Source organism: Scleropages formosus, chromosome 11 (genome assembly GCF_900964775.1).
Source record: "Scleropages formosus chromosome 11, fSclFor1.1, whole genome shotgun sequence".
NCBI lineage: Eukaryota > Metazoa > Chordata > Actinopteri > Osteoglossiformes > Osteoglossidae > Scleropages > Scleropages formosus.
In genome coordinates this window covers 28,019,390-28,042,710 of record NC_041816.1, presented here as the reverse complement: position 1 = coordinate 28,042,710, position 23,321 = coordinate 28,019,390, and the positions used below count along the sequence as shown (strand labels likewise).

At 41.0% G+C, this 23,321-nt stretch overlaps 1 protein-coding gene across 3 annotated transcripts; it reads right to left on the bottom strand.

Annotated features, from left to right (window-relative positions):
- Positions 1-2,524: 2,524 nt before the first annotated feature.
- Positions 2,525-14,239, bottom strand: LOC114911837 (butyrophilin subfamily 1 member A1-like). Of its 3 annotated transcripts, XM_029255983.1 has the most exons (12): positions 14,224-14,239; positions 13,875-13,995; positions 12,861-12,957; positions 10,493-10,567; positions 10,061-10,411; positions 9,580-9,861; positions 9,015-9,140; positions 8,266-8,286; positions 7,945-7,965; positions 5,151-5,171; positions 4,135-4,161; positions 2,525-3,339 (listed from the first exon to the last, which is right to left on the bottom strand). In XM_029255983.1, exons 3-12 carry the CDS (start codon positions 12,934-12,936, stop codon positions 2,804-2,806), a joined length of 1,536 nt encoding a protein of 511 aa, XP_029111816.1. In that variant the 5' UTR covers positions 12,937-12,957; positions 13,875-13,995; positions 14,224-14,239; the 3' UTR covers positions 2,525-2,803. The 3 variants fall into 3 exon arrangements, with proteins under 3 accessions (XP_029111816.1, XP_029111817.1, XP_029111818.1); XM_029255984.1 differs by lacking the exon at positions 14,224-14,239 and having other exon boundaries at positions 12,861-12,981; positions 13,875-14,193; XM_029255985.1 differs by lacking the exons at positions 12,861-12,957; positions 14,224-14,239 and having other exon boundaries at positions 13,875-14,194.
- Between the last annotated feature and the right edge of the window lie 9,082 nt (positions 14,240-23,321).

The window sequence follows — 23,321 nt, the reverse complement described above, 5'->3', positions numbered from 1 at the left end:
CGCTCTGCAGCCTGCAGTTTGGTCCTGTTAGCACGTAACGTATCAGACAGCCATGGGGTAGCAATGGGGCATGCTGGTCTAGAAGGCAGAGGACAGAGAGTTAAGGGTGGAAGACAGAGCAGAGAGGAAAGTGTTAGTGGCATCATCTGTAGATAGATCTGAGAATTGTGGAGCAGAAAGGAGAGCGACCAGAGTAGCAGAGGCAAAGCAAGAAGTTGAGAGATTTTAAGTTGCGGCAAAAGGTGACAACGGGTGCAGGAAGAGATGAAGAGTTAGTGGTGAGGGAGGGTTGAAAGAAAATGAAGAAGTGGTCAGAAACATGCAGCAGAGTGACAGAGAGGGCAGGACAGCCACAGTTGCAGCAAAATATGAAGTCAAGACAGTTGCCCGCTTTGTGAGTAGCAGGGGATTGGGACAGGGAGAGATCAAAGGACTGTAGGAGCAGCACAAGGCCGCTTCCATGAATGTCGTTGACATGCAGGTTGAAGTCACCCAGGAGAATCAGCGGAGAGTTGTCCCCTGGCAGAGAGCTCAACAAGATGTCAAGGTCATCCAGGAAGCGGCTAAGAGACCGACAAAGGACAACCACAACAAGAGTGATTGGGGCAGTGATAGAGACAGCATGCCATTCAAAGGAAGACAGATCATTCAGGTGAAGAGAGAGAACAGAATATTCCCACCGGGGAGAGATAAGCAGGCCTGTGCCTCCACCTCTGCCAGAGGAATGAGAGGCGTGAGAGGAGTAGTAGTTCATGGCAAGCGCTGCAGGTGTGGCTGAGTTGTCTGGGGTGACCAGGTTTCAGTTAGAGGTGAGAGATGGGAGGCACAGGCTGGTATGAAGTCAGTTTTTCTCACAGCTGACCGGAAGTTCCAGAGTCCCATAGAGAAAGTGAAGCAAGATGGAAGGTTTGACAGGTGAGGATAAAAACCAGGCTGCAGCAGCGAGAGCGCCCAGTCTCCGGCAGCGGCGAAATCGCATGGCTCGCTTAGCGTAGAAGACTTTATGGACGACATGTTGGACGCATGTTCCCCCCTTGAGAACAACTGTAACAGTGGCCTTCCTTGGTAGACTCTTGTCTGTGCAAAGACAAGGGAGTCTACCAAGGAGCTGCCACAACCGTTGCCGCTACGTGTCACCAGCTGCTATTTCAACTGGGCTACTGCCTAGCAGCTGACTTCCTAATCGAAACCGAAACTACACCAACAATGGCGACCAAAACGAACAACCAACCAGACACGATCAATCGAACTCACGGACGGCGTCACGCCCAGTCCCGCTACGGGACACAGAAATGATCCGGAGAAAGTCGTCTTATAAACCACTAAATACTACTTAACAAACAAAACTACAGTGTCACGCAACGCTACACAAACACACAACCGATTATGATATCTATCAACCTGCACAGCTACACGACACGAATGCGCGACGGGAAAAGAGGTAGCAAACAACTACAATTACCAGAAGCACCACGAACAGCAACGACGCGCCTCTAACGCAAAACAATGTACAATGAACAGAGTCGACGGCTTCAACGCAATTTAAGAAATCGGGGCGGAGATTCCTAATCGAAACTACACCAATGGCGACCAAAACAAACAACCAACCAGACGCGATTAAACGAACTCACGGAGTCACGCCCACTCCTGTTACAGGACACAGAAATGATCCTCCTCGGGTCTCCAACTAACTAAATGTTACTAGGAGGCTGCACACGAAGTGGAAAATGGTACAAAAAGGGTTTTACAATATTATGAAACACACTTTCTGTGCGCGAGCGCGGTCTCAGCTTCCTCTTTCTTCCTCGGCGGATTTTACAGGAAACCACAAAACCTCAGTTCCACTTACAGTCTGTGCTGTTTGGCGCCACCATGTGGCCTGGAGTGGAACTGTCTCCCTGCAAGCGACTGCATTTTGTTGCCCTTTTTACTGTCTCCCACAGCAAACATAATAAAAGTAAGTGGAACATTTTTCTTTGAATTATGGTAATTTCCATTAGTTTTACTCAGAATATATCCAATAGAATATAGTATATATATATATATATATATATATATATATATTGTACTGTTCTGTGAGATATTTCTAGATTTGTTTTGGGTTTCTGCCACCTCGTGGTCATTTAGGAGAAAAACGTTATTCTTTACGTTATTTCGTACTGTTACATTATTGGATGGATGGGCCACGTGACGGGAGCATAGATAAATTTAAGGAGCAGGAAGCGTCTTCAATCGATTTGTGCCATGCGGTCAACTCGCAATTTCAGTGTCTTCTCTCCTTGTTTCTATCTTGGAAAGCATCGCTTGTAAGTTGCGTTTACCTTTTTTAGTAAATTATAGCAGTGTGAATGTAATATTTACGTTATGTTAATAGTGTAGACATTATTTAGGTGTATTTATGGATATTTGTATTTAAAGATATGTAATTAACGTTTAGTATTACTTTTGTATTCTAGTTTTACAAAAAAGACTACTTTCATGAGGATCAAGGAAGATAATACAATAGTAAGGTGATCAGGAATCGTCGATTCGGATACAACATGCAAATATATTGAACAGGCTTGTTAATGTTCATATTAGTTTGGAAGTTACTGAATTTTGCATGACGTGATTCTCTTTATTTCCACATGTTGGAACTTTAAAACACATAATTGCTGTTAAACAATATTTATTTAAAAGCAACGCAATGTTGAATGTACAAAACAAAAGGCATGTTTCGATGGAGATATTCCAAACCCCGAATGGGAATTAAATCAGAATATAACAGCATGATCTGAACATTTAAAAGCTAAAATCAATTTTTTCAGTCTGTGTAAACAACAGGAGATATGGTCAGTGGGGCTGAGTTCCAGAAGCCTAGCCAGAAATATGGATAGAGTTTCTCGGTGAATTTATATCCAGTGAAAGTATAGATATGAGACTTGTCCTCCACACTGTAAAAGGAGACCTGACCCTCCTCATAGTCCACAAACACCCCCAACTTCTGGGGCTTCACACTCAGGGGGAGGGACACAGAGGGGTCAGTGAAAGCCTTGTAATCATTCCCACTGGACAGACTGAGAACCCAGAGGCCACTACTAGGATTCAATGGAAAATACCCCTTCCTGTTGATGGACTCTCTGACCACTCCTAAAGTCCAGTCAGTCTTGTCCCCAACCTCCACCTCCCAGTAACGTCTCCCTGAAGAAAAACCCTCTTTTCCCAGGACACTTTCCCAGTATTTAAACCTCTCTGGTTTGTCAGGGTGATTCTGCCTTGTGTCTCCATATCTCACTTGTTTCCTGTCCTCAGACAGGACGAGTTCAGGATGTGCTGTATCAGGGTCCAGAGTCACATCAACTGTGGAGGACGGAGAGGTGCTCAATTATTATATTTCGAAATGTGACAAAAAAAATAACACTTTTTAAACGTTATTATATATTATTACGGGCAACAAAGGGCGCTCTGTGTGTGTGTGTGTGTGTGTGCGCGTGCACTGGCGACCAGAACAAGCCGTTAGCGAGAATGAGTGAATTAATTAATATTGTTTGATAACAGATAGGGGGTGCGGTGGCGCAGTGGGTTGGACCGCAGTCCTACTCTCCGGTGGGTCTGGGGTTCGAGTCCCGCTTGGGGTGCCTTGTGATGGACTGGCGTCCCGTCCTGGGTGTGTCCCTTCCCCCTCCGGCCTTACGCCCTGTGTTGCCGGGTAGGCTCCGGTTCCCCGTGACCCCGTATGGGACAAGCGGTTCTGATAGTGTGTGTGTGTGTGTGTGTGTGTGTGTGTGTGTGTGTGTGTGTGTGTGTGATAATAGATGTTTTGGATGTTTTCTAAGAAATTGTAACAATTAATATGTATACCTCTGAGAAAAGAGTGTTAGAGAATTTATGTTTCAAAAGTTGTTTTGACTTAATATTAATGAACACAGTAAAATGAGTTAAATTAAGTCAAAAATGAAGTAAAAAATTATTATTGTGATAATTATATAATCTGCTCTGGTCACACCGAACTGCTCTCAACACACCTGTTTCTCCTTGAAACACTGTATAAATAAACTGGTCCAAGATGTAAAGGTTGTGGAGTCACATTTATGGCTTTGTGTCCTTAAAATAAGAGAAGAGCTGCAATGGGGAGAAGAAGCAGAAGAAACTCACCTGCGTATCTTTGTGCCTTCAGAAGTTCTGTAGAGAGAGAAATAAAAATGAGACACACAGAATCAGATACTGCAGTCAGTCTGGACTTGTCTCAGTGTCTTTCGTGTCCATTCTTACAGGACAGAGTCACATACAGTATAAGAAGAACCAAACTCACTTCTGTGGGATGAATTCAGCTCCACTCTACTTACCAGCACTCACAAACATGTTTACTACAGCTGAACATGGAAAATACAACTAGAAAAAGTACATGAGTCCATTGAAATCATTCATTTTATATAACTTTTCAAAAATGATTTTTTTTTAACATACTAAAATGAAATATAAAAAAAAATACAAAATCAGTTTAATTTACAGGTACAGTTTATAGTTCTTGGGCTCTGATTATGACAGAAACAAACCTTTCACAGTCACTTCACTCAGAATGGATTCCATAAACTGTTATATTACGGACTTTTTGTGACTCCTTCTTTTGTTAAAGTACAAACACAGTAAAATACAGTATGGACAGTATGTGATGCTCTTCAGTTTCTGCAGGTACAGTAGTACCATCTCTGCTCTACTAACAGTAACTACAGCTGTACAGGAGGTGATGATACATTTCTTTCTCACTACATGTACTGTTACCTTGTTTTACTCATAAACTCAAAAGTTCTATTGTAGTGGTATTTTTACTTTTCCATTATTAATTGTGACATTACATTTATGTTTACATTTATTTATTTACGCCCATTTCATGGACTGATAAAATATACAAACAGGAACCATTTACTATTACTGTCATATTTATTGTTCAGCTTATGACTCTGAAAAGCTCCTTCCTCATCTCCAACACAAAGTAAAAGGGAATCAATTATTTTTCCATATTTCTGACATGTTTTTTTTTTTAATATTGTTTGCGTACCCAGACAATTGTGCTTTTGAAAGGTGTGTTTTGCTGTTATAGTTTCATATTTACATAAACACACACACACACACTCAAAGGCACAAACAGAAACACAAGTCCTCTTACTTACTCAGTTCACTGTTGATCAGTTCTGTAGACAGAAGAACATCAGTGTAAATAAAAGATGGATTTGAAAAAAATGACAGATGTAGTTCAGTGGATCTGCTGACTCTTTCATTCTCTCACTTGTGAATAAATGAGTCTCATTCTGTTTCCTCCTTTTTGCCATTTATGCACATTTACTATATCAGAATATTTGTATTTTTGTGTCATTCTACAGTAGGTTCATGTTTTGACACAATACACACACACACACACACACATTGACTGAAAGCACTTGTCCTAAGCACGGTCACGGTTTCAGTCAATATGTGTGTGTGTGTGTATTTTCACTTTCATCCAACTTTCCTACAATCGTGTCCCGGAAACAATTCTCCAATGACTTCACCTTCTTGGGAGTATTTTGTGAAAATTATACAAGTCCAAATCCTAGGAAAATCTATGTTGTATGTTAACAGACGTTCTGAATGTGGGATGATGACGTTACTCTGTTAATTATGCACAGGAAGCTCTTGATATGGGAAACCAGATAGGTTAGATATGGCACCATGTGGAATATTTTCTCACAGTCAAGCAGATCAGTTAGCGGAAAATACACACACACACACACACAGTCTGAAACTGCTTGTCCCGAGCGGGGTCACAGCGAACCGGAGCCTAACCCAGCAACATAAGGCATAAGGCTGGAGGGGGAGGGGACACACCCAGGATGGGATGCAAGGCACCCCAAGCGAGACTCAAACTCCAGACTCACCGGAGAACAGGCACAAGCCAAACCCACTGCACCACCACACCTCCGTGCTTTGACATAATATAATGGTGTATTTTTTTATATTTAGCTGATGTCTTTGTCCAAGACGACCTACAGTGTTAGAGACACTACATTAATCGCACTTCAAGCTGATCTGTAGAGAACAGATGTGTCAGTTTAAACAGAGACAGAGGAAACAATCACCAAGATGTTGTACAGGAGCTCATCTCATTTCTTGTATAAATTCATTTATAGATATAATAAAGCATATAACGTAAAAAACTATTATCTGCCTCCCATCTTCATCAAAATGGTTTTATCTCACCTGATGTTAAGACTCTATTTTCAGGCATGTATACATTGGGGTATTTTACTGGACTTTGTCAGGTAAAGTAACTTTCTTACAGTTACTGCAGTAAAAGACCTTTCTGACACTTGAACTCTTAACTTCATGAACTTACAGGTCTGTGTTGTTGATCAGTACACCCCCTACTGTGTACGATTCCATCACCTTACAGGTAATTCTTGAGTTACAACACATGTGACTTACAACAGTCATCCCTCCTTATTATATTATTTTCAAATCCCAAACACCAATAGTTGTTATTGTTTGGGGCTCAGTCAGTGTTCATTTTTAGCAGCAATTATTATTGCAATATCACTGTTATTATAACATGACAAATGTGTGATATTAGTAAAAAAACATAACAAAGCCCTGTTGCGCAATGTAACATTTATATATTAACTGCTCACATATTCTTATGGTTTATACAATATAGAACAAGAGGATTTTCAGGTAACAACAGGGTCATCAGAACAAAACCTTTTCATAAGTCCAGAACCACCTGTATTTCACTGAACAAGAACTGTGTGATCATCCATCTATCTGTTCACTCACTAACTTTCATTAAGCGCCTTTCCTGGAACTACAAACACACACTCACTCTCTCACTCTCACACACACACACACACACATGCTGAGACTGCTTGTCCTAAGCAGGGTCACAGCAAGCCAGAGCCTAACTCAGCAACACAGGGTGCAGGGCTGGAGGGTGAGGGGACACACCCAGGACAGGACACCAGCCCACCACAAGGCACCCCAAGCAGGACTGAAACCCCAGACCCGCCAGAGGGCAGGACCCAGCCACACCCGCTGTGCCATCGTGCCCCTCTGTAAGGGACACAGTGAATGTTAAATGTCTAAAGTGTTTTTCTACATATTTTACATCTGAAACTGTGCAAGTAAAACATTGTGTCTGTTGTGCCTCTGTGTATAATGACAATAACCCTAAACTGAAACTTAATAATAACCTGCAGTTAAAATTTCAAGCTCTTGCTATGGTGACAAATTTCTGCTGAATTTAACTAAACAACAATTCTGCAGTTTGATTCCTTTACTGGAAGGAATCTGAAACAGTAATAGAACAGAACTACAGAATTAAATATTTTCTGTAACAGAGTCTGTAATAGTTGAAGGAGGAAGGAAATTCCCATCTTCATACAGATGTTGACTTAAGCATATATCCAACTCACTATTGTTTTCTGATATTTACAGCAAAATATCGTTGCAGGAAAATATGTCATTCAATCAAAGTTGTTATTGAATATTTTATGTGCAGTTAATGTTTTAAGATGTTATTATTGATCTTTCAGACCAGTAGGAACGAAAAGTTTATGATCCAGCAGTGAAAACACTACAGTTACTTGCTCAGCGACTGGATTTAATTATCAAAATCACTTTACAAACTGTATAATCTTTAGATTCTCACTATGGAAAAGGGATCATCAGTGATACAGGAAATATTATACAGAACATAAAAATACCTTGAGAGAAAATGGATACATTCGTTTTTTTGCAAATGTGAAAATCCGAACATAGAAGGAAACTGCTGCTGAATGAACCTGCGTCCAACACTGACTTCAACATGGTCATTTCTACAGGTCATCTGACTGTGGTACCACGTTATACCCTGTAATTCTGTCAGTCAAATATGTTAAAGAAATGAAATTGCAACATTTTTATACACCACTTTCATACAACTGTATTACTTACCTTGCTGTTCTTTGAACTGAGCTGTGGATAAAAGAGTAAAAATTGTAATTAGTCAGTGAAAACACAGATGAATTAAATGATCTAATAAGATAATCTAAAATACCAAACAAAAAACAGGTGTGTCCAGTCTTTTTTGGGAAAGGGCCACAATAATTATTGTCAACTGGTTCTACAGACACGGGTATAAAAATCGCAGTTAGTGTTATATGGAATGTCTAAAGTGTTTGTTTATAAATTGTTACTAATTTTCCTTTTGTATATATGTTTTAAATATGTAATTTTCCAACATTTCATACATCACCTTCATACTGTATTACTTACCATACTGTTCTTGGAGCTGAGCTGTAGATGTAAGAGTAAATATTGTAATTATTCAGTATGAAGAGAAATAAATGAAATTATGTCATGAGATCAGTCTCATGAAACATTACAGTCAAACACTGCATATAAGTATTTGTTTTTTAAGATTTTATCATATTATCTCATCCTTCAGCTGTAGTGGCAAGTGATCAGTTAAACAAACACACACATTTTCTGAACCGCTTGTCCCATACGGGGAATTGGAGCCTAACCCAGCAACACAGGGCGTAAGGCTGGAGGGGGAGGGGACACACCCACAATGGGACACCAGTCTGTTGCAAGGCACCCCAGCGGGACTCGAACCCCAGACCCACTGGAGAGCAGGACCCGGTCCAACCCACTGCACCACCACACCCAGTTATTTAAACTTCAAGTGAATATTGTAAATACCTGAAAAAGTGAAATTCAGCAACCAGTTACTGTGCAACTACATTTTAAACACTGAATTTTTTATCCAGATTGAGCTTAAAACTCATGGCTGAAAAAATTTTTAAATATTCTTTGGACATGATATTGAATGTTAAAGTTGCTAATAATAAATAACCCAAAACAAGTGACTCTAACTAGTGAATTAAACTCATACCATATAATGACTCCTGTGGGCTATGATATAAAATCACTTTCACATAATACTGCTTTTCAACTATGTTTTTTTACTTTTTTTTAACATGAATAAAACCATAAATGTGAACAGTAACTTGCTAAAATACCTCTCTTTTTCCGCAGTTTTACAAAACGGTGAATCAAAACTGTGCATCCAATAATACCAACAGCAGACAGACTGAAGATGACAGCAAAGGTCACCTTCCAGGGATGGGCACGATGGAACATCTCACCTGGAAAACAACAAATAATTCATTTCACATAATGATTACAGATTTGCACCTTCTGGTAATTAAAGACTGTTATAGACAATTTAATCAGTGCAGAACCTGCAGACTTAATTTTTATTTAACCAGAAGAAACTAGTAAATAAGTTCTCCAAATTTGGTCTTGAGGAAACTATCATCAGTGTGGGAAAACTTTCATACAGACGGATCAAGGCACAAATCAGGACAATACAAAAAAATCAGTGAGACTGGAACCTGTTCATTATTCACAGTGATTTAAACATCGAGCTGGTGCCAAGCAGGACCGCGGTGGCCAAGGGAGACACACCCCAGGCGGGATACCAGTTTGCCACAAGTGGAACTTCAACCCCAGACCCTCTACACAGCGGGCACCGACTGAACCCACCATGCCCCTCTTTGTTTATACTAAATATCTGTGACTCACCAGGGATGTTACTTTTTGTCTCTTTTATTTCATTTAACTGTTGCTGTTGAACTCGACAGGTGAACCTGTTGGTCTCTGTCTCTTGTACAATAACACGTTGTCTCACAGTGAAGAGGTCCATACTGTCTCTTTCTGTTTCAGTTGGTCCAGCTGTGAGGTTGTGTCCTTCACTGTCCATCCAGAGCACTTGAGGCTGAGGGTACCAGCCTTTAGATTCACACACCAGACTGATCCCTCCTTCTTTATATCCCTCATTGGAGATCACTGGATGAGTTCCTACAGCTACAAGACTTGTCATGTGAAACACTAAGTAAAAACTGCTTTAAAGACAGCTTGAGAAATTACTTTTTCAATAACTTTTTGTAGATTCATGAAACTTCATGAAGGAAAACAATATTCATTCCTTGGAAATACATGAATGGATAAATTTAACCCCTGCAAAAAATAATAATCTGAATGTAGTAAGTGTCAAAATTCTTACCTTGAATATTTAGATAAATGGAAGACTCTTCAAACCACTCATCAGACTGAACAAAACATTTATATCGCCCATTGTCAGAGCCTTTGATTTCAAAGAGTTTTAATGAAGTGTTTCCCTTCTTCAGTTCCTCAGGAAACAGCAATGTCCTTCCCCTGTAGGATGGAAGTTGGTTCTCATTTCTGTCCTCATGATCCCGGTAAAGATGTACAAGTGGGTCTTCGGTATGAACTCTGAACCACTCGATACGGAGATCCACAGCACTGATGTTGGGTTTGAGGTAACAGGGCAGAACAACATCTTCACCAGCTACAGCAACTACAGGCTGAGCTGGACCAAGAACCTCAAACCTCTCTGTGAAGAAAAACACACACTGAGAATTTATTCAGTATGATACACAGTATGATTGAAACTCTTTTTCGGGAGAATATGTACCCAGTGTGGAGACAGTGGTGAGTTGGAGAAGAAGGAGGATGAAACAGAGACACTCAGACCAACTGATCTTCATCACTGGAAGAAACAGATATATAGAAACTGCCAATTAGGAGAGTATATGCACACCATCAATGTAAAATGATTTTACATAGAGAATCTGACTACGGATTAAGTATATCAATTTAAGAAATCATTTGATTAACTGAAGGACTCAATGTACTAGTACAAAAATTACCAGTAATGACCAGACTGATTTACTATAGTAACTGTTATACTTTGTGAAGCTGCTTTACAGTGAGGCTCAGTGTTCTCCCAGTCTGCTCTTATAATAGTCCCAGGTTTTCTAGTCTATTTCTTTCATTATTCTTCAGATATTTTGTTTTGCAGGCCACACAACATCTGACATGTATGTCAGAGTGACACTGAAACATCAGACACATGAATCAGTGGCACAAAGAGATTTTACTTTCAGGAGTCAAAGCACAATTCAAGTCTGTCAAGACAAATGTAGAAATTCAAATGGAAAAAAAAAAACTACAGTAAAGGAACACTTTTGCTGGTTAATTTTGTGAAAATAAAACTTTTTCAGCTACTGAAATATGATCAGGCTAATGAACAACGGAATAGAAGAACCAAATTACTGCTATTTTCTCACTCAGATCATAGTTTAATACAGGTTGAGCAGGATCCTGTTCACATCACTGATGTCTGAATGGAACAAAAAAATTATAGTAAACAAATCATTACATCCATTCATTTAAAAACCCTGCTGAAACTGATCAGTGTCAATTCCATAAAGAATGTAAGACATAGTGAGGTTTCTGACTCAGTAAGTTCGAACTGACTTTTGACTTTAATGACTTTTATTTGAAGTCTGAAAAATCTTTAGGAAGAGGAGGACAGAACTATCAACACTACCTTCATAACTGGTACACTGTACCATGGTACACATAGTACTGCACAGTGTACAATTAGGGTTGGGAACTCTGATCTGAAAATTGTTGAGTTTTGAGTTGCATTCTGAATGAGTCCAGGAAGAAACCCTTCTGTAGAGATCAGTAAATAAATGTAAGCTGCTTTACAAAAAAAGTGTCACTTAAAGTACAGAAGTTGTTCTCAAGCTTTATTCCTCCAAGGACCCTCAGTGCCGAGAAGAAAATCCGAAGCTCCCCCTACACAGATCATGATATTTACTGTCTTGAGCTTTTGCCTCAATCTTAACAAAAGTTTTTGTTGTCAAACTTAGTTTTATTAACAAAAACATATTAGTTGGTACTGTTGTCACATTGCCTGAATTTTTTCTCAGCATAAAACAAAACTAACATGTGTTTCAAAAACAGCTTGCATGTTTATTTTTAAAAGTTATTTCTACTAGTCCCTAAGTTGCTCAATGATAATAGGGGTAGGAATTTTTTAGCGATAAATAATAATAACTAGTAATTTCCAATATATAGAATTTGTCAATGAAAACATTATTCATGATAACAAAAGCTACTCACTCCACTCAACCATTACTTTTAAAAGAGACATAAAAAGAAATGTTATTTCTGGCAAAATAACAAAAAAGTAAACAACAGAATAAGGGACTGCAGAGATTTTTCATAACTTAGAGAAGCCACTCAGTCAGTGTGAGGATTGTTGCTGTTGCTTGTGAATAACGTGCTCAATGCATGGAGAAATTTTAGACAAGGCAACACGTCAGTCATCCTCAAGAGTCGGTGTGGTTCTGTCTTTAGTTCTGAGCGCTGTCACGGCTGAAAACCCAGCTTCACACGGGTAGGTGTTGCTGAATGGTATCAGCACCTTTACTGCTGCTTCATGACATACCAGGTACTCTGCAGCTGTCACAACCTCTGGGGACAATACCCCAGATGACGATGGGGGAGGGGGTTATTTTTGTCATGCAAATACATGCCTCACCCGTGCGCCTCATGAAAACATTGAAAGAAGGAGGTCCACCAGCAATGGTCACGGAATCTCATGGAGACACCTTGCCTTTCCTTGCGGTTAGTGTTAGGGTTCTCCTTTTCTTTGTTCCTTGCTCTTATAAGACTCATCAACATAAGTCTCTTAAGGTTACTGCTCTCAGTGGTTGTCTGTCATCATGTTGGGTGAAGCTTTGGCGTGCAGTTCAAACTGGTAATCAAGCTCTCATCATGAAAAAATCAATACTTCCAACAAAACTGCAAGGGTTAAAGTTTGTAACTAAAAAGTCTGTAAGTCAGGCACCCACTGTACATACAGAAGATATTGCCTTGACTGCTTGGTTGCCTGAGGGACTGAGGTCTCACATCAGATAATCTGACCTGGTCACTTTACAGCAGACACTCTTTACTCTGAACTCCACAGTGCTCACAGGTGTTCTTACCTGGTCCAGTCATTCCAGGTGACCTGCAGAACTGGATGTGTCTCAAAGTGACAGTGAAACATAAGGCAATGATCATTCACTGGAGATCATGAATTCTCTATGAAGAGGAGGACAGGAGAGTCTACAATATGATCAAACTCACTTGTGTTATTTAAGTCAGACAAATTACATACACACACACACACACATTGTCTGAACTGCTTCTCCCATACAGGATTGCAGGGAACTGGAGCCTAACCCAGCATCTCAAAGCATAAGGCTGGAGGGGGAGGGGACACACCCAGGACAGGACACCACTCCATTGCAAGGCACCCCAAGTGGGACTCAAACCCCAGACCCACTAGAGAGCAAGACCCCGTTCAACCCATTGCACCACCACACCACCACAGCCCCCTCAAACAAATTAATCAGACAAAACTTTCTGATCTGATAGCACTTCTGATCACACAGAGACAGTGAATTAACTACATGAACCCCGTTCCAGAAAATTCACAATATCAGCTCAGGATCACAGTGACAAAAAGTCAACCAAAGTAAAGATGCAGAAATGTTTTACTATAAATCACACATCTGTATACTATGCATTTTTGTGCAGGTAATTTATAAATTATGGGATGCCCTGTGAAACCACATATTCTACATTAATTTATTTTTCATAAATTTCATTTATAAGCATAAAATCTATGTAAATCATACATAGCCTTTCATGTCAGTTGATCTCAACTTTGAGAAGTTTGTTTTCTCTTTCAAAATGCTATAGAATGGCCATGCCATAACACATGAGGTAAACTGTAAATATTGTAAAGCCTGATCTGGGTGTATTTAAAGGATGTAGTTCTTCATGAGACAAGAACTAATAGATTCTGCTTGTGCACAAATAAAGATTAATTTCTGCATTCTTACAAATTTCATTACACGTGTATTTATTTTCCTAAATGGACAGAAGAACCACAATTTACTGACAAGATCACAGTGGATGAGACACTTTCAGCCCTGAGATCCACAATGTTTTACCTGTATGATAGTGCTGAACGCTGCCAGATGGTCTTAAATGGTTCCTGTCTGTTGTTCCACTGTTTCTTACTCAGTCACACCTTGCAGAGCTGGATGTCTGTTAGTGAGTCACTTGGAGACCCTTCACAGGGTGAACAGTATGATGAGGCTGAGGACACAAGGACACTCTGTTCTGTTTGTTTTTTCTCATCCAACTTCATAATGCAAGAAATAATTATATCGGCAAGAAAGAGTGAATTTACATTAAGACTTAAATCACAAGATAAACATTTTAAAATACAATAAATGGTACAAGAAACACATGGTACCAGAATGAAAAAATTCAAAGAAAAATATAAATAGGGACTACCTTTGTAGAGTGAGAAAATTACGTGAATATTTTATTTTTAACCTCTTTTACCACTGAAGTCCACAGTCCTGCATGTTTGATCTTCTCTTCTTACTAAAGTTCTGTTGTGTTCCAGAGACCTTTTCTGCTTTTTACAATATGGACAACTGTTCACTGTTTTTACTTTCATTTCCAAATGAGAGAATTACTGGTTAAACTACATTACAGCAAACGCAGGGGAAGGACTGATAAAGATTAATCTTGATTCATTTAAGAATAAAACAAAACTCTTTGAGTGAAGATTACTGTTCCTTTCTGCTGTTTTCTTTACATTTATCTGATGTTTTTCTGCACAATGACTTACAATTATTTACCTATTTATACAGCTGGGTGGCTTTACTGAAGCAAACCAGGGTAAGAAGGTTACTCAAAGGTACTACAGCTGGAGATAAGACTTGAACTTGTGGTCATTGGGGCTGAAGGAAACACCTCTAACCACTGCACTACCACCTGTCCCCACTACAGTATGACACACACACACACACATTTTCTGAACCGCTTGTCCCATACGGGGTCACGGGGAACCGGAGCCTACCCGGTAACACAGGGCGTAAGGCCGGAGGAGACACACCCAGGACGGGACACACCCAGAACGGGATGCCAGTCTATCACAAGGCACCCCAAGCGGGACTCGAACCCCAGACCCACCGTGGGGGGGGTACATTGCAGTTAATTATCTTTCACAGCAATATTATGGGGCACTGAGGCTTCTAATCTAAAGTTCCTTATTTTGAGAGGCATTCCTGCTTATATGAATCTAGATGAAGGTAATGACCCTGAATTACCCCGGTAACAGTAGCCTGCTATACAAATCACACACAGACACACACATTGGCTGAAACCACTTATCCCAAGGAGGGTTGCGGTGAGCCACAGCCTAACCTGGCACCACACGGTGCAAGGCTTGAGGGGGAGGGGACCCACGGGACCCACCAGAACGGGACGCCAGTCTGTCACAACGCACCCCAAGTGGGACTCAAACCCCAGACCCACCCAAGAGAGCAGACACAGGCCAAACCCACTGTGTCACTGCACCCCTCCTCTGCTGAACAATCAATAAATAGAAATAAGCTATTTAGATAAAATTGTCAATTAAATATACTTAATAAGATTCCACAAAACGCAATCACTAGGGTGTAACAGGTTCTGTGTTTTCTTCTATAAACCATTTCTTCCTCATTTTAATGTTTTTGAAGACATTAACACAGTGATACATACACACACACACACAGACACACACACACACATACACACATTTTCTGAGCCGCTTATCCCATACGGGATCGCGGAGAGCTGGAGCCTAACCCAGCAACTCAAGGCGTAAGGCTAGAGGGGGAGGAGACACACCCAGGACGGGACGCCACTCCATCGCAAGGCACCCCAGTGGGACTCGAAGCCCAGACCCACTGGAGAGCAAACGCAGGCCAAACCTGCTCTGCTGCTGCTCTGCTGCTGCTCTCAGATGTGAAATCCAAAAGCTGGAAAAGCAGAAAAGGGAGAAGAAAAAGGTCACTAAAACTTGGGTATAATGGGGTAACAATGTTTAACAGGCTATTTTTTTTTACCACAGAATGCATTCAACATTTTTGCAGATATGACCAGTTTAAATGTAAAGTTTTGAGGAGGAACTAAAAACTGAAAACTTTTTAACCTTGAAAAGTTTAAAAGTTAAAACTTATTTTTCAAGGACTTTTGTATTTTAAAACTTTTTTTTAAACTTGAAAAGCTGAACATTTCAAAATTTAAAATAAAAAAGGCTTTTAAAGTTATTGATACTGGTTGTTGCTGTGCTAATCATTTAATATCACCCTAACCTACCAAATGTAAAAAAAAAAGTTAAAGTTGAGTTAGTTGGAGGATAGGAGATGGTCTGCTAAAATCAAACCAGAGGACTACAGCTTTAAAGTTTTTGATTGTTGAAATGAGGAAGTAAGACTTCAGTTCAGGAAAAACATAAATACAGTTATATAAATGACTGTGGGGCGGAAAACTGAACATGATTTTAAGTGCCTGTACTGAAGAAACTCACGTTACTCAGTGGCGCCCCCAGTGAGAGCTGTGGGGAACTACACCGTAAATAGTTGTTAATTTCCATTTAGGTTGTGGACAGAACGTTGTGTGTCTGGTACCATGGTTCACGTCTGTCTGGAGTTATTCTTATTAGGGTATTATCTCCTGGCAGAAGAGCAAAACTTCAATTTATTCTCACTGTTTCCTCTCAAGATGGGGTACGGTGGTGCAGTGGGTTGGACCACAGTCCTGCTCTCCGGGGGGTTTGGGGTTCGAGTCCCGCTTGGAGTGCCTTGCGGCGGACTGGTGTCCTGTCCTGGGTGTGTCCCCTCCCCCTCCGGCCTTACGCCCCGTGTTACCGGGTAGGCTCTGGTTCCCTGTGACCCCGTATGGGACAAGCGGTTCTGAAAATGTGTGTGTGTATAATTATCATATATATTATATAAAGTGTTAATAAACATTGTTTCAGGTCCGTGATCCACACTCACAGCTGCGGTCCTTACCATGTTTTACTCCACCTGACTTATTTCCCAGAAATAAAAAAAGATTCAAATTATAAAATCTGTTAAGCGGTGTACAGTTATTAATGGTAATATTAAGCAAATATAAATACTATTTATTATGGAATTAATAAAATTAAACAGCGGTTCATTTTACAGAGAGAAACATACCTGTTCCTGTCACTCAGTGTTCCGCGTTTCCACAGGTTTTACTTTCATTTTTAAGATGTTTTTGAGCAGAAGAGGGAGCTGTTAAGTCATAAATTGAAATATTGCCAAATATAAGTGAAATATGACAGAAGGTTGAAAAGTAATGAGCTTTGATCAGTGTGATTGTAGTTCCTATAATAAATATTAATGTATTAAAAGATAATATTGCAGGACTTTGGGGGGAAAACTGTGTTACGATTGTGAGACAAAGAGACACCAAACAAAGGGAAGTTAATCATTGACTTTATTACTGAATCTGATGAGCAGTTTGTTGGAATTATGATTTTTTGTAGAAAAGAGCTATTTGTCAATGATGAGGACACGGATCTACAGTAAGGAGCAGCAGCAGAACCCAGAGCTCATATCTCCTGGAGCTGGAAGAGAAAGAACTTCAGTCTTGACCTCCTCCTCTGTCTCATTCTCTGTTTTCTGTCCAAGAAGGTGTCTCCAGGGTTCACATCTCACCTCTTTGTCTTCACATGGACTTACACTCTTTTTACACACATTGTCTGAAACGCTGGTCCCATACAGGGTCACGGGGAGCCCGAGCCTAACCCAGCAACACAGGGTGAAGGGCTGGGGGGTGAGGGGGACACATCCAGGACAGGATACCAGTCCATCGCAAGGCACCCCAAGCAGGACTCAAACCCCAGACCCACCAGAGAGCAGGACCCGGTCCAACCCGCTGTGCCACCATGCTCCCCACACTCTTTTTATTTACAATTTAAAAAATTTTGTCGTTTCCCCCCCCCCCCCTTTTCCAGCTGTCATTGTCACTGTACTTTTGCCAGAAAGCAGATTTCGCTTTAATGTCTTATTGTGTTAAGAAAGTCAAAGTGTGTTTCCTGGACCCCTGGTGACTGTATGAATAATAAAGGTGTGCAGGTGGAGAGGACATGTTAACTGCTATTTAAGGACATGGAATGGGTGGGGCAGGAGAGATGTAGAACTGAAGCACTTTCGTGGATGGTGGCTGTGAGTGGAGTACCGGTACAAGTACAAGTACAGGTACAAGTACCAGTACAGGTACGAGTTGAGTACAGTGTGGTACGTGAGGATGAGCCCCCAACACACCTCTGGTAAAGGGAAGGATCACACCTCCCACCCCCCCCCCATTCTGTTGGCTGTGTGATTGGGATCGATGGGGTTCGAGCGTAGCGCTGATGTATCGGTTTGGTCCTCAGCAACAGGAACACGGATTGTTTTGGAGAAAGACCGTGTGGAGCTGCGTGACCAGTTGAGTTTCCTCTCTGATCAAAATGGGCTGCACTTTAATGGGGCACTTTGAAGGGATTACTGAGTGGCGGAGAAGGAGGAGAAGCAGACAGTGCGGATCTTTACTGGCACTGGAGAGAATGAAGCGGTTCGGAGCCACATCCGACAACAGAAGAACTGTGTGTATTGGAAAGGATTGTCGGACTACTTACAGTTACTCTGTGGGGCTCTGTCACTGGTTTGGGTTCATCGTCATAATCTTCTTCTTTGGCCCCAACTGGGGCATAGGCCGCCGACAAGAGCTCTTCAGGCATCCCGGTCCTGAGCCAGTCTCTCAATTTGTCTCCAGGTGTATCCCATCTCCTTCATGTTTGCCTCTGTGTCACAGTGCAAGTTGTTTTCTGGTCGGCCTCAATTTCTCTTTCCTTGTGGGTTCCAGGTGAGGGCTTGATGTGTGATGCTGAAAGTAGGTTAGTGTTGATTTTCAGGTCAGTTGATCTCCAGATGTTCTTCAGCTGAAGGAAAGCTACCCTCACCTTGCCGATCCATACTCTAACGTCAGTGTCCGCTCCACCTTTCATATCTGCAATACTGCCAAGTTCTCCACTTCTTCTAGCATTCTTGTTGGGGTTACTGTGTATGACATTTGCGGTAGGAGGTGTGTAACGCAGTTTCCTGTGTTTTCTGTGTGTGTATGTCCAATAGTTGTAAATAAATTCAATTCAATTCAATTTATTTTGATGGAGCGCTCTTCTCACGCAGTAACACAGAGCGCTTTAACACAGGCATAAGACAATAAAAACAAATACATCGGGTAAGAAACAAAGAAGACAGTTGACTAATTACTACCATAATATAGTACTTTTACCAAGCTAGACTTTTCCTGCTACCCACGGAGGAAAGGAACACACAGCATCTGAAACTGCTTGTCCCAAGCAAGGGCATGGCGAACTGGAGCCTAACCTGGCAACACAGGGTATGAGGCTGGAGAGGGAGGAGACACAGCCACGATGGGACACCAGTCCATCACAAAGCACCCCAAGTGGGATTTAAACCCCAGACCCACTAGAGAGGAGACACAGAGCAACCCTGCTGCATCACTGCACCACCACAACCCCCTGCAGGGAAAGGAAAAAAAAAAAAAAACCAGTTGAAAGCTGAGGGAGAAAATAAAACCTCTGGGGGTCCAAGGGCCAGTGGTTGCCCACCCCTCCTGGGTATTCTAGATTAAGTAGCAATTCTAAGCCAGTTAACAAGTAATTATGATATTGTTGCTAAGTGGTATCTTGAGCAGGGGTATGCGGTGGTGCAGTGGGTTGGACCAGGTCCTGCTCTTCAGTGGGTCTGGGGTTCGAGTCCTGCTTGGGGTGCCTTGCGGCGGACTGGCGTCCTGTCCTGGGTGTGTCCCCTCCCTCTCTGGCCTTATGCCCTGTGTTACCGGGTAGGCTCCGGTTCCCTGTGACCCCGTATGGGACAAGCAGTTCTGAAAGTGTGTGTGTGTGTGTGTGTGTGGTATCTTGAATCCCCAGCTCAGCATGGAATGTCTTGTTCATCATGGTAGTTGGTCATCATATTCAGCTGGCATGGAATTTGTCTGTCACCACTGAATGGCCTCCTTGAGCCTTATGTAGTGAGGGAGTGCTCAACAAGAAGAAAGAACAGGGTTAGTAATCTGTAACTTGAGTCAATTTAATATGTGTATCTATAAAGGCAATAAAAACAACCAAGGCAAGTGGAATTACATTTTGAGGTGGAATGCCTGAGTGAACATGTAAGTCTTTAGTCGGGATTTGAAAACAGAAACAGACAGAGCATTTCTGAGAGTAACCGATAGACTATTCCACAGTTTAGGTGCTCTATAACTAAAGGCGCAACCTCCTACTGAGGTCTTATTGATCACAGGTACTTTAAGGTAACCTGTATGCAATGAACAAAGATTTCGTCCTAGGATATAAGAATCAATAATCTCACAAAGGTAAGCAGGAGCAATGCCATGTACTGCCTTATAGGTCAAAAGTAGAATTTTATAATTAACTCTAAATGCGACCGGGAGCAAACGTAACGATTTAAGTACCGGTGTTATATGGTTGTACTTCCTAGTTCTAATGACAATTCTCGCAGCAGTATTTTCTACCAACTGTAGCCTGGATACAGCCTGGTATGGACAATCCGACAATAAAAATAAAGTGTGTAAAATAAAGTGTTTTATAACGGTTGCTGTAGTGCCTAATTAGTCTTGGGAATCTCATCTTTAAACAGTGCTTAACTGAGCATCAGCTACTCCGCCCCCTGGTGGTGGCGTGACATTTACTTTTAAAGAGCCACTCAGTTTCTGTCTTCATTGGAACAGCTATATTTTCATAGCTTCCCTAAGCATCAGTGTGTCCTCTGTTAACAGCCTTTTCTGTGCAGCTTCACTCCTTCAGCCACACAAGAATCTGAAGCTGATGTCTTATTTCCCATGACACTTCGTAAAGATGGACACTTTCATGTCACTTACGCTGATTGTAGCATCAAAATGCTCAAATTGTTCAATATGTCATCCGTTCTCTTGCTTCATCAATATGCCTGAAGGTGATCATTTTCAGACAGTGTGATGGAAAACTGGCATCAAAAGCAAGAAAAAATTACAGAGCCCTTTACCAACACAACTACACATACCTCATCATTGACTTATGTTGAGTTTCCGTGCACAACACATATCTATTACTAATGCGATCCAATAACACACACAGTCTGGGGATGCTAGCAGGGACACACACCATGTATGTTAATGTCTTCCTTCAATAATATCAAAAACACACAATGCACCCATTTCACAGGGAGTAAACATTACATTTGACAATACCAATATACTGTGGGTCACCTGGACTCAGTGCAGATAATAAATCATCCTTGAGTTTATCCTCTGGCGGCGTGGTCGTGCTGCTATCTCTTATTTCCTTGAGCTATCAGATGGTTTAGAAGAGATCAGGCAGGAGACTGAGATCAGTCACGAAGGTAAAAATTTTGCCTTGTGTCTTATTTTTAATTTGATAGGTTTCTATTCAAGTTTTGTTTTCTACTATAGTTTGTTCATTGTCAATTTGTTGACTCTCAACATTTTCTATATTTTGTTTTGCTGCAGGTCTCTGGTCTGGGTGGCATAGTGGGGAGCACTGGTGTTGCTGGGCTGTGCTATTTAATACGGGTTTTATCACAGCTCCGTCTGTGTGGAGTGTGTATCTTCTCCCTTTGTTCATGAGGGTTTCCTCCAGGTCCAAAGGAGTGTGTTTCAGGTCAACTGGTGACTGTAAATGACCCATAGTGTGTGTTTTGTTGCTTTACATTCAGTGTAGTGTATTTAGCAGTGTAAGTGAGCTGATGACTAAACAATTGTCTCTTTAGAAAAAGCTTTTACTGAAAAATAAATGTAAAGTTCAACTGAAGTATTATGATAAAACATTGAAGTGCTGGAGTACTAAATTTGATTCAAATGAAACTTTTTAATGTTATGAATCACGAGCAGGTGGACAGTGGTTCAACCTAAGACACCAACATTAGACACTAACACTGGATTAAATATGAGGTCTGTAACTACTGAACCTCACTGAATGTTGTATAACTTACAAATCTAAATGATATTCCATTGCTAAAGCTGACATTGAAAGAACACAGAACTCGTTTCCTAAGTTGTGAATAGTTAGAAAATTAGATACACAACATCAGAGCAAAATATACTGTAACTAGTTTTTTTGGAGTGTGTGTGGAGTTCATCCGCACCCACAATGACATGCGGTGGTAGACTAAGATAACAACACATGCAAAGAGTAGATTAACATGTCGTCAGTATAACTTTTACATTATATTAAATTTTAGGTTATACCATTCAGCTTTAATATTAAACCTAGGAAAATGTGCAAACTGCTCAAAAGTTACATTCAGTAGTAAATTACAGTAAGAGGCAAGAAACTCACAGAATTAATAGTAAAGCACTTATTTTAACATTATCATAGGTGAACATTTGTCATAACACTATCCTGGGTACACCGAGGTACAGCCTTCATAGTAAATATAATAGATAAATCACCGTAATGAAATCATTAACCTCCAAAAATATTTGCTGCAATTACTGACCTTCACGCTCAGCAATTTAGGAGGCACAAACAAGTAAAATACTGATCAACATAACAATTTACACTGATTAACAGATATTCCTCATCCTTCTGGAATTTAGCTTTACAATTACAGATTAAGTTGCGTTTACCACAGGTTCACTCGTAAACTGACATTTTTACTATTTTACCAGTCCCATGTTGTCACGCCCGCTGCTTCATCAGCGTCACCTGCAGATCATCAGGGGAACACAGAAAAACAAGGACGTCCCGGAAGCTCTTCCTTGTGGAACCTTTTCCCAGAGAAACGGCAGCTCTCCGGGCTTTAGACTACGATTCTGCATACTCCTTTTTGATGACATTTGCTCCTCACATGGCCCTTGTCTGTCCTTTGACTACTCTTTTGCCTAACCTCTTTGAGCACTGCACTTGAGTCCCTTGCTCTTTCCCATCCAGCAACATGACAATTTACCTATAATTGAATTATGCATTGGGCGAATGTGACTTTGTTCATAGTCCTTTTCAAATATTGAACTTATGATTACGGGTGTTGCTGCTGCCTCACAGCATCTGACATGTGGGTTCAGATGTAGCTTAAGTTTGTGTGGAGTTTTTCTACATCCCCCATGTGGGTTTGAGAGAAAGAGAATGAAATGACAGTGTTGCAAACACCAACATGCACACCGTGTGCCAGAATTACAGTACTAACACTGAGAGGCAGGAAACATCGGCATTGACCGCTCCCTTACAGGCCCCTCTCTCACACTGCAATTGTGTCCAGACATGGAAGATCTCAGTGGAAAACTCAGATGTGTGAAGCTGCAGGGGGTGAAGGGTTAAGCTCTCAAAGTTCTTATGATGACCAAGACAAGTTTTTCACTCCTGGAACATTATTGGTATCAGTTAAAATTAAGGAAACCAAGTCCAAGAGACAGACTGGTGCAGATAGTTGTGCTGCTTATGAGTCTATACACTGATGTGACACATGCATACCACCAACAGCAGACCCTGAGAAGATCTATAAATGGTG

Coding starts and splice junctions, on each gene's coding strand:
- LOC114911837 (XM_029255983.1), bottom strand. CDS start 12,936: ATGATCATTGCCTTATGTTTCACTGTCACTTTGAGACACATCCAGTTC. Junction 9,141..9,579: donor GACAAAAAGTAACATCCCTG/GTGAGTCACAGA, acceptor GTTGTTTTCCAG/GTGAGATGTTCCATCGTGCC. Junction 5,172..7,944: donor TCAGTTCAAAGAACAGCAAG/GTAAGTAATACA, acceptor TTCTGTCTACAG/AACTGATCAACAGTGAACTG.